At 37.3% G+C, this 12,014-nt stretch overlaps 2 protein-coding genes across 2 annotated transcripts; one reads left to right on the plus strand and one right to left on the minus strand.

Moving 5' to 3' along the window:
• Positions 1–2,164: 2,164 nt before the first annotated feature.
• Positions 2,165–7,259, minus strand: puraa (purine-rich element binding protein Aa). Its single transcript, XM_060890485.1, has one exon. The coding sequence runs from the start codon at positions 7,257–7,259 to the stop codon at positions 6,399–6,401; it is 861 nt and encodes a 286-aa protein (XP_060746468.1). The 3' UTR covers positions 2,165–6,398.
• LOC132860412 (uncharacterized) lies at positions 6,423–11,401 on the plus strand. Its single transcript, XM_060891599.1, has 4 exons — positions 6,423–6,977; positions 7,062–7,357; positions 8,428–8,681; positions 11,166–11,401. Exons 1-4 carry the CDS (start codon positions 6,423–6,425, stop codon positions 11,342–11,344), a joined length of 1,284 nt encoding a protein of 427 aa, XP_060747582.1. The 3' UTR covers positions 11,345–11,401.
• Positions 11,402–12,014: the final 613 nt, after the last annotated feature.

Below are 12,014 nucleotides of genomic sequence, written 5' to 3' on the forward strand. Positions count from 1 at the left end.
AATGTCAAACATCACTCATAGATCATCAGCTGGGTTGAGAGCTGGTGAAGGAAAAAGCCATTTGATTCACATCAGTTTCCAACTCCATTCAGTGAGACGTTGTACTCGGAGGACTGGGCGGGGCCACCTGGAAGAGACCACGCCCACCAGAATAGAAACGTTTGTTCCAATAATAAAGGCGATGAATCAGAACAACTTTGTGTTGCTTCGCATTGATGCTACCCTGTAAAAAATGATAATAATCGCAGTAACATCTGTTGTCCTCTAGATGGTCTGCTTCAACACTACAGAAGACAGAATTTTCTGTCATTGACGTATAAAAATGCCACACAGCTTGTTTTAGCTTTTAGTTTATTCTTATAGTGATGCAGCAACATTATGATACTGAAATAATATAATAAATCATTAAACAATGAGACAGTGAAAATATTGTCATGTAATCTCAGATTGTGGATGGATTCCAACTAGTTCTCCAAGAATTATGTGAGTGATTCATTCAAGTTAGAATCATGTGAGTGAGAGCCATTAATTAAATACCTGTCATTGCTGGCATTTGGCTTGTTAGCAAGCAGGGCATGATTTCTATTTAGTGGCAGAAATAGCACAAATATAAACCAACTGCCATCATTCCATTTTCTTTTATTAACATTAATAGTAATCATCATCATAATAATCATACTTATCATATTATTATTGTTATTATTATTATTATTATTATTATTTATTATTATTATTATTATTAATGTTAATAATAAATATTGTGTGTAAGTTTAGTTAAGGTTCATCACTCTAAGAAACAGTAGATTTCTGAATAAATTAATAAATAAAAGTAAACTGAAATGACACCACGACTGCAATTACTTTTAATGATAATTCAACAATGATCAGAACTTTTGTCGTAAAGAAAATGTCCAGAATGAATACATTTTATTCTTTACTATATTTATGATTATTCATCACTTATTATCAAACAAACAACACTTATTTTTTTCATCCTATAGTCTGAAAATGTTACGTTAAAAAACAACACTCATGCCTCTAAACCTTGATTTAAAAAAAAGACATGGTAGATTTTTTTTTTATAACAAAGGTCAGTGAATATAGAGATCTAAGATAAAAAAAAAAAAACCTTTCATATTATAGCACTTTATCATAAACTATGAATCCTTCAAAGCCAAGGTACAACTACACATCTGAAACATTTTAATTTAGAAGGAGTGGGCATAAGCTTAATCAAATTTAAGATCAATTTCAGGTCAGGTCAGGTCTTGATTATAATAATAATAATAATAATAATAATAATAATAATAATAATAATAATAACAAAGAGCTTACACAGATATCAGTATCAGGCTGATACCAGCAAAAATGGGTGGATCAGATATCAGAGAAAACATCAGATACCAAATCCTATAACAAATGGCAAACATAGATATGCTTATTTATTAAGAGACTTGACCTTTCTTTGATTTTATTCTTTTTATACTTATTATAGTTATTGTATTTACAATACAAGTGATTTATGGGAAAGAGATTTTCTTAACATTATTACAATATCAGTTGGGTATCAGCATCAAGTGATATTAAAGGTTTGATTATTTACGTGTCATCTCTGATGCCATTTTTAATAATAAACAAATGAATAACAATAATTATTATTGTTGAATTTTATTTTGGTCTATTGATCTATATTGGAAGATTTTTAATTTTTTTTATTTTAAAATATTCTGAGACAAAAGGGGAACTTTAAACTGCACCCATGTTTCATAGACTATATTTAGTTTGGGAAGTGAAACAAATTATGCAGATCATGCTTCTGGACTGATATATTTACTACTAATAGTAATCATAAATATACAGTTATAAAAAAAACTATTTAAATATATATTTATTTTTAAATATCTATCTAAATAATCCTTATCTCGGATTAGGAAGCCATCTGAGCATATCCATTTTAATTCCTTTTTTATATCAATACTTAAATTATGTTATAATGTTTACTGTTTATATTCATCAGCCATGCCGTAATCCGTAAAGCCATGCATTAACTTAAAATTTTATTACAAAATATAATAATAATAATAATAATAATAATAAGAATTTATTACACACAGGCAACTTCACTCACTGTATGGTCCATCAGAACGTGTATGTGGGGAAAAAGAAACACAACACAACACATTTTTGTTGAAAATTAAACTCTTTTTTTTTTAGTGATGTGGGTAAATTAACATCTTTTATTTTAAAATTTGTAAAATGTACATAAATTATATTTGACGCATCACCACCAAACGTGTTATTCAGTAATCATTCTTGCAAAGGGAAGGAACACAAGATAAAAGAAAAATAAAGTGAAATTGCACTAGACATTCCTTGTTCAGAGATTTTCAAACAAAGATTGGTCAGAATTTTTTCCAGCTGGGAAAGCAATGTGTTACTGACATCAAGCACTGACGACAGAAGACTCCACCAGACACCTTCATTCATGCCTTCCCATTGAATAGAAACCAATTGAGGAGTATGAATGTTTGTAATGCCTTCTTCCCCGAGGCTTAAACACAAGTACCAGTTTGTAATTGACCAATCAGCGTTCCTGCTCCACCTCCTTTCCCATGTTCTGAGAAATGGAAACATTTACATGGAGCATATGGATGATCTCTAAAAGTGCTAGTTAACTGCACTGTGTTGGTTTGAACAGGTTGGGTGGATTTTGCTAATTCCGCTTGGTTTCCCCTCTTCTAGACCCAGACCTTAATATTATAAGTGCAGATAAAGGCTTTTCAAACCTCGAAAAAAGAAATGTGGAATTCAGCCACATGCTTTCAAATATTAATCCTTGTCTTTTAATTGATATACATAATAATGCCACCATTGGCACATTTTATATTGCACACAGTAATGAAATAATGAAAAGAAAACAAAAAGCCATGACAAGTGCTATGGAAAGTCAAAGAACGGGGTGGGGGGAGGGGTGGGGGGAACGATGTGCTAGCCATACCTTGTAAATGAGGAATTCAGCCACTGACAAATTGCTGCCAAGATCTAGAGCTGTGAGCCGGACAATCTTACAATAGGTCAAAACTGGGCACCCCAAGCCAAACCTATCCTACAAACAGTTCTCCTGTTTGCCCCTTCCCAAAGTCTGACATGTAAAGAGTGGTGAAAAGACTGTACTGCGTTTTCAAGGATACCAACCCATGTCTGAGTTTACATGTGGGCTGATGCTTAGATGCGATTCAATGACAGCGTGGGAAGGGAGAGACTGAGTCAGTAGTCATGGAAAGGCTGAGGGTCAGGAGCTTTAGAATGTGTGAAACGCCCATATTATCTTTAGGAAACCTAGCAAGTTCAACAAAAGTTAGGCAATGGTGTATGAGGAAAGTATGCCCAACTAATCCTCAGGGGGAAACAAGATAAAGGAAAGACAAGAACCCAAACTTTGATCTAGAGCACCAGCCAGCGTGTAAGCATGTGGAGTATAAGGCACCAATGCTGAAGAGTATGCTCCCCAACAAGTAACATTAAAGTCGTCTCTCCTAGTCGGACACGCAATAGTCGATGGTCGAGCTTTACGACTGTTGTGCGTCCTTGTTTTGAGCCTTGCTGCTTGCTGAAATAGAAGCTTGTGGATATGGCCAAACTGCAGGCTTGCATCTTACTAAATTTGAATTATTCGGTTACAATCGTACAGAGCAGCTCACAGGAACTTTCAGCAGTGTTTTTTCTCAGCATTGTTTTACTGTTTAAAGTTCAAATACTTTACACTCTTAAAGGCCTCCTTAAAGGATGATGTTGGGCCGATTTCCAAAAACAAGAGAATGTAGTAAAGCAAATGGAAATTGTGCTCACGCTTTGGTTGCACTTCATGCCAATGGTTGCAGAGTTAATGCTATTGACGAACACGCTACGTGACTAAGTGTGTAACTTGATCGTTCATATATTACGGCCTACATGAATTTGTGAGGTCGTAACCTATTGAAGGTGGCTTTGTTTTTTCACAGCCCTCATGGACATTGTCTCCACACAGTGCTCAAATCAAAATTGGTGATTCTGAACTTGTTGGGTCTGTCCCTTATTATTATGGATGCCAAATACGATACTTTATCTGAAAATAACCCACAAAAATAGCTTTAGGGAAAATGTGGTTCATTTTGGAGTGATGATGAACATCTCGACTTTACTGATGATCATGCAATTAAAACACACTCTAGAACTGTATACATGTACCACCTAGGCAGGTGGGCCTTCCTCTACTCTGAGTAACAACCTCGACAAAATTATTTACAAATGTTGATAGTTATTTAGCTACAGTCCTGCCACTCAGTCCTATCACCAATCACCTGATGCCTCCAAGACCCTGCGATCAGCCCTGCTGATGCTCAACCTCGGCTGAAACACGTGCCATACCTCCAGAAACGTGCCGTCTCATCATCATCATCATCTAGAATTTCAAGTGAAATGGCATGCATGTAAAATCCTGCCCTCTTTTCCTCTCCATTCTTTTCTTCTCCATTTTAAACTAGTTCTCTAAGCTCCTGTCAGATTTGTTTAAATTTGGCAGGGGAGTGGCAAATCAATGCTACCGGCTGTTACCTAAGTCAACATGAGGTCACTGTTAAATGGGAACTTTAAATGTGCTGAGGCATTAAGACAGAAATGTTGAGTAAAACTGTGCTGGATGAATAATTCTAAACATAAAATGCCGATACTGCTTTGTTTCCTTAGTGAGCAAGTAATCACTCTGTCACTAATTTTATAATATTGTCATCTTTTCAGAGGTAGGATGTACCGCTTTTCAAGAAGTGCATGGATTCTGAGAGTTAAACAAGCGCACACCATTCTGAGATTTTCCTTCTGCATTTCTCAAAACGGGAACCTACCAACGTTATTGAGCTTCGCTGCAGACCCTTGTATGTCCGACTAGGACTCTCCCCAACAAAGGTCCTGAAGGACCCCTGAGAGAGAGAGAGTAAGATTTCATTGCCACAGACCTGTCGTTCATGTAAGACCAAACAGTCAAGGAATCGATACTGTATTTACATGAAGAACTGAAATTATTTATCCACTAAGTGACCAAACATCACTGACAGGACATTGTCTATGAAATCACTAAATAGAAGGTCCTTGAGGACACACATTGAGAAATCCACCTCAATGTAGCTGTGTATAGGTTAACATGCAACAACAGCATTCCTTGGCGCCACTCATACTCTCATTGGTAGACTGATATAATATTTAAATCCTTCTAGAGATTGTTATTTAATTCCCCCACTAAAAACGTGGGGTATTATCTTCTCTGTAAGCACTGAAATACAGCTGACTCACAAAATCATACTCTCTGTGTATATATATATATATATTAGATATATAGATATAGATATTTTTTTTATGCTAACATTTTCATGTTTCTTTGCACCTTCATTCAGGGGCCTCATGGTTTTGGGAAAGGGTTTCGTTACAAAACTTTTTTTTAAAGTATTCCTTCTGTTGTCACTGCTTCTCCTTGTTTAAAGTACCTGTAAGTTTCAGAGCTTGTCTATACACTTCGCAAGACAAGAAGACACATAGTATACTCATCTGCTTGACAATTTTTCAATGGATAAAAACACACTGGGATTAAACTCTACAGGCCGCCTCTTGCGCATTGGTCTCCGTGTAAAGGACCGTCGTGCAATCGAACAGGTCGTCCAACGTCCTGACTGCGTTCTCTAGTACAAGTGAGTACAATGTGACCTTTAACAAAGTTAACCTGTACCCACAGCCTTCTACGCTGATTGGCATTTTCACTTTTTGACCTCCACTGTCCTGATTAGCCTTCCGGTGATGCTTTTAACATATGAGTGGCATGGTTACCATGACAGCCTCTACATAGGATTTTTAAATTTTAGTTTTTAAAAAAAAGAAAAGAACATAAAATAAAACCATCTGATTTGTGCTGAAGTTATTAGCTTACACGTAAAGGACTGGTTGTTTTATGTTTCAGCAATAATTCCATTTGAACATTGCAAACATTTTTTTGTATTTATAATATTTTTGACGTGTATAAAAGTTCTCGGTTAATAAGGGAAATAAACACTCAGTTCTTTATCTGTAGTCAAGTAGGAAACACAGTTCATATATAATGTTATTACTCTGTTTAGCAGCCGCTTACTGTATTAATGGTGGGTAAGTGGATCACATCCAGTGATGGGGTACGAGTTGCACCGGTCATCTTGTGGAGGTTTGCTGTATGTTTGTGGATACTTACTGCCCCTTGGAGTTAAACCGTTACAGTTAAATCTTTACGTTTCTTTCGTTTGTACAGTAAAAAGTTCGTTTTACGCGTCGTTTCGCTTTGTTTTGATCGTATTTTTTTTTTTTTTTGCATTTTATACTCCCTCCCAACACTCCGCTCATTATCAATCCTCATCCCCATCGTCCGGATGCATCTCTCCCGGCTGTTGTTGCTGCTCGCACACCCTCCGCTCCCGCTGCTTGTCTTGAATCTTTTTCATCTCCTCGGCGTATTTACAGAACGTGCTTCCGAACTTGGCCCACACTTTGTAGGGCACCGTGATCGAGTTGCGGTACGTGGGCTTCACCTCGCTCACGCGCATGAAAACGCCGTACTTGTTGGAGCCCACGTCGAAGAAGAAGCGCTTGTTGTCCACAGTGAGCGACGTGCCTTCAGGCAGCTCGGCAGGTTCATCCTCCACGCCGTAGTCATCGATAAGTTTGGCGAGCGCGTCGCGGAACTCAATGAGACCCTGCGCCGGCAGTGCGATGGTCTGGCCCTGCGCCGAGCCCAAGCCAGGCCCCCGGTTTACCGTCTGTCGGATCCGCAGGAAGCGGCCGCGCTGGTTCTCCTTCAGATCCATGTAATACTTCCGATTCTCGCGCACCAGGAACTCGCTCTTGAGTGCTCGCCTCGGCTCGTCTTGCACCGCGTCCGGGTTGCTGGGCCCCAACTGCGCGTAGTGCTCGATAAAGTCCCCGAGGTAGTCTCGGAACTCGACGGCCACCGACATGGAGAGCGTCAGGCGGCTCTTGTTGCCACCGGCCCCCACTTCGGCGATCTTTAGGAAGCGGCCTTTCGCGTTTTGCTTTACGTCCAGGTAGAAGCGCTTGTTCTGGATATCGACGCGCTTGGACGCGAGCTCCTGTGTGTCGTGCTGCAGGCCGGAAGCCGAGCCCGCCCCTCCTGCCACCGCGTGCATGGAGCTCAGAGCCGGGCCCGTAGCCGCTCCTCCCTGCTCACTTCCACTGTCTCTGTCCGCCATGATGCCTGCCTGCCTTCTCCCTCCGTCTGCTGCAACCTCACAGCCAGCCAGCCAGCCACGCGGCCGCTCTCGCGAGATTTCTGCAAAGAGACAGACAGGTTGGATTTAAAGCACCTAGTCCCGCCGTTTCACCGAATTAACGATAGGAAAATGAAACAAACAACAGATTCTGCAGTTTTGCCTCTTTTTTCTAAAATGACATAAAATATCTACACGAATTACACTTATAATGTAGCGCCATATTTGATACACTTAAGCACCAAACCCTGCGTCTTCTCGCGCTGCGTTCTCTCAATTACCACATGTAAACTACACGAGGATATAATTGAACAAAATCATTTTAATAAAATAAATAGAAATCAGGCCATTTTAAAATGTATTTATTTGTCACTGTGAGGGGAATATACAGGTCATTAGACTATATATTAGCATTTTCATTTAAAACGGACATTAATAGTGTTTCTTTTATTATTTTGAAGTATTTGAAGTCTCTACGTTTCATTTCAATGCTTGCACAAGGTTCGAGTAAATATGTTCAGACAGTAGCCGAAGGTCAAACATCGAATGGATCAAAGTATCCAAAAATGGCACATAATTCTCGGCGACGCACGTATATCCTGTTTTATAACTCATAACCTATAACTCATAACTATTTGCAAAGTCATTCAACGCTTTTCATCTCATTTCCAACACTCAAGTTATATTTCTACTGGTTTTACTTCCACAAATACGACTTTATTTCATATATCACATACTGCTCCAAATACGCACAAAAATATACCGACAACCCTGTAAATGTATTATTTAAACTATATAAATAAATACTGTAGTCATTTATTATAGATATGATCCAACAATTCAAATTGAGATACTTATTCTTTAGAATTAAAATCCCAAACATTATAAACTCCCCTTCTCCTCGTGTAGACTAACCTGAAACAGAAAAGTTGTTATTAATAAAATATATCTATATATAACTTTCACAATGTCAAACACCAGTTGTTGTTGTTATTATTATTATTATTATTATTATTATTATTATTATTATTATTATTATTATTATTATTATATTGTTATCCGTGAAACAATTGAGTTGTTTTCTTTCTTTCTTTCTTCTTCTTCTTCTTCTTCTTCTTCTTCTTCTTCTTCTTCTTATTTTCCTCTTTAGTAATCGCTTTATCCCAGCCATGTTGGATCCGGAGAGTATCTGGCAATACTGGCCGCGAGGCGGGAATGCACCCTGGATGCGACCTACACGTTTCCATAAACCCGTTCACTTCGCCAATTCACCTACCGACGTTTTTTGGAAATGGAAGAAAACCGGAGGAATCCCAGAAAAACACGGGGAGAACATGCGACACAGATCAGACTGTCGTCCCTGGAGCTGTGAGGTGGCAACCAGCTCCACCACCATGCTGCACAGTTGAGTTTTCTATCTTTGCAAATTATTTGGGTAGAGCAGCAATGTGTCTTAATGATACATAATACAGATTTAGATTTTTTAAATTAATCAATCAAGTGCATATATCTAAAAGACGTTGTTTGTAATGGAAACTCGTAGGAATACGTAGTTTCACGAATACAAATTAAATGAAATGGAGTTACGTGACAATTGCTATAAAACCTTGGCAGTGCTAAACGGTTTTTGTTTTTGTTTTATAAAAAAAAGTTGACATAAGAGTTACAGGCGTTACAGTTTTTGTCTGTGTCTCTTAAAGACTGACTTTTAACATCCTTTTTATTAATACTAATGTCAAGTAACAACAAAGCTACTTATTCGTATAAAATTATAACAGGTAATAAAAATGTCAGAAAAAAAATGTTTAAGAAGCACCAGCATATTTACGCACAACAGTCTTTTCTCCGTGGAGAGAATAAATACAAATCTAAATGCAAGCAGAAGAAATACATCTATAAAATGAAACTGTAATCACTGTCTTTAAGTTTGCCAGGTATAGAAAATGGTAGTAATAATAATAATAATAATAATAATAATAATAATAATAATAATAATAATAAACATTGTGCTATGGAGAATATTCAGCAGCTTGTTTGTTGAGTATCAGACGCTCCAATCCGTTTCGATATTTTTGTCGAATGGCTCGTTCCAGAAAAAAAATTGCTGTAATCAAAAGAATATTATTCTTTATTATATTCAGCATAAAACGAAAAAAAAACCCAACAACTTAACATCTATCTACCTAATATCTAATATACAATTTGCATCGCATGCCATTTATTTGCAAAACCGGATCGTGTTTATGAGAGATCTCGGTTGGAGAGTTGTGAGAAAGCTCTTTGGCTCGAAAGTTAATGACATTTCATTTTTCAGATGTATTTAATTTAATTTAATTCATTCAAACGGGACAGTTGAAATGAACGAGTACGTATTAAAGACGGGAACTTTTTATACTCTTTATACGCAAATAGTTGCCCTAGACATTCTAGAAGTATGAATAATTAGAATCAAATATATGAAAGTTATCTCATATCGTTTTATATTTAAAAATGATAAGAAATTATTGTGTAAGCATTAAATCAATAAATAAAAATTTTGACTTGAATATGTAGAATATAATGTATTAAAATATATTACAAATTGTACATATATTATATATAGTTTTAAGTCTATTAAGTCTAATTAAGGATATTAATTCTGATCTATTAAAAAAATGAACGAAGCGGTATATATTTAGAAAGTCGGTAAATTTCAAAAATTGCCAGTCTAAACCAACAAGACCTAAAGTAAATTTTTTTTAATGTTTGTGTTTTATTATCCACTTAAAATCAGACAGACAATGATCTTATTTTCTTGATAATTCATAATTCTGGCGAGGCAGAGCCGTTACTATGATAATTAGGTCCTTAAGACGACGTTTAAATACCAGGAGGGTGAGTCAGGGTTTAACCTCTTCAGTATTCATGGAATCTACTGTATTTTTGAGAAAAACAAAATATAAAATGTATAAATACGTTTATATTATTCAGGATCTTAATTTCAATAACCATATTAACTACATAGGGATAACCTGGGTGTGGTTTTCACCAAAAACAATTTTGTGAAATCTTTGACTGAGTAAATTCATTGTTTTTTCTTTCTTTTTTCTTTTTTATTGCAATTAAATTCGCCCTTTTTGTCCGTTATTAACTCACTCAAGACGGATAATAAACAAACCAAAATAATATCAGGCGCAGCAATTGTTACCTGATTACAATTTGTATCCCTATAAATATATAAATATAGGGAAAACAACAATAACAAAAAAGCAAATTATTTTGCTGTCATTCAAATCGGACCTAAATGACCACCTATAGGTAGTCTATACTCTATAGAGTAAATTTAACCACTTGTAGTGTTTTTCAGTGTAATTTTGTAAATTTCGTGTGATTTGCAATTAGTTGTGAACTAATCAAAGAACTCAGCAACTGTTGTAACTTCAGGGGTCGGTTTGTAGGCCCATTAACGAAGGTCTTGCCATCGAGGACTGGTCACATAAAAGCGTGAAATTCTGCCAACAGTCGCAAACCTGGTCGCCCATAAAATGGGCCCGAAAATAGCAGTGTCCAAGAAGAGTGTGTAAAGTACGGTAACAAACAATGACAAGGCATTGTGCTGCAACTCATGGGTATTACATATGGTTTCGTGACACACATACATGTGTAAAAACAGGGGTGCAATTACTATAAAATGCACGTTTTTTTCCTGCAACACCATGTAACGTTTTGCAGCTACTTATGGAGTTTTCCAACGCAAAGTGGATGTCATCTAAAGAGTTTGACAAATTCTTTCTGATGCCATCATTTTGGAAAAGAAACGATTAGACTGTATTTAAAAAGTGCGAAGCTCATGAGCAGTTAAACGGCCCGTTTTTTTTTTTTTTTAAATCTTTTTTTTTCCTCGCTTAGTCTGCAGCAAGTGCGTTTTACAGGAAGGAGGGAAAGAGACGCAAAAAAGCAAGCTGCGAAGGCCTACCGTGAACACTAGCGCGTCTCCCTTTCGCCGCTCCAAAGATGGAACGAAAGAGCGAGTCGTGGCATGGAGACGGATGCACGCGAATCTTGCACGCCGTACGCCGGCTGTCTGATGTCAGCACGCTGCCGGGAAGAGAGAGAAAAAAAATACGTGCGCCTCCTGGCGTCTGATTTGTGCTACTACACCCTGCGGCTCTGTTAAATGGTTTCTGCGCATGCATCTACAGAGTTACTGCATCATCGTCACTGTCAGCGCAACGCTTTAAGACGAAAAAAGTAACAAAGCTATTATCTGTTGAATAAATCAAACTACGGGAATGGAATGTTGCAGCGATGAAAAATGGAAAATGGTATGTGTGTGCGTGCGTGCGTGTGTGTGTGTGTGTCTGTGTGTCTGTGTGTGCGTGCGCGTTTACAGGTAGGAGGTAGTCATACAGGAATAAATTAAGGACTGTGAGGACACACTGATATTCATACATTAATCACTCATCCCCACTGAGCACTCAGGTCTTCCGAAACACGACCCCAGAGCTATTAGATTGACGTCAGAAGCGACGGTGCAATATCTGAGCTTCTGGTTTAAAATACTAATTAACTAAAAGATATAGTTCATACAAGAGTTAATACTAGGAATATTATGCTAAATGAGCTACCGTTTAATCTGCAGTGAATATGATCGAAAATTAACTGTGAGCTTTATGTTTACAGCCAGACCACTTTCAGACCTAAATTGAAATGCCGCACACGCATTTTCAGCACACATTCCAAATCCCTTGAACTTCA

This window comes from Tachysurus vachellii, chromosome 17, assembly GCF_030014155.1.
Source record: "Tachysurus vachellii isolate PV-2020 chromosome 17, HZAU_Pvac_v1, whole genome shotgun sequence".
NCBI lineage: Eukaryota > Metazoa > Chordata > Actinopteri > Siluriformes > Bagridae > Tachysurus > Tachysurus vachellii.

Excerpts from the sequence above, each read along its gene's own strand:
- LOC132860412 (XM_060891599.1), top strand. The coding sequence starts at position 6,423 with ATGCATCTCTCCCGGCTGTTGTTGCTGCTCGCACACCCTCCGCTCCCG. Across the intron at positions 7,358-8,427 it reads TTCTGCAAAGAGACAGACAG|TAATCGCTTTATCCCAGCCA; the intron begins GTTGGATTTAAA and ends TTTCCTCTTTAG. Across the intron at positions 8,682-11,165 it reads CTCCACCACCATGCTGCACA|TCTGCAGCAAGTGCGTTTTA; the intron begins GTTGAGTTTTCT and ends TTCCTCGCTTAG.
- puraa (XM_060890485.1), bottom strand. The coding sequence starts at position 7,259 with ATGGCGGACAGAGACAGTGGAAGTGAGCAGGGAGGAGCGGCTACGGGC.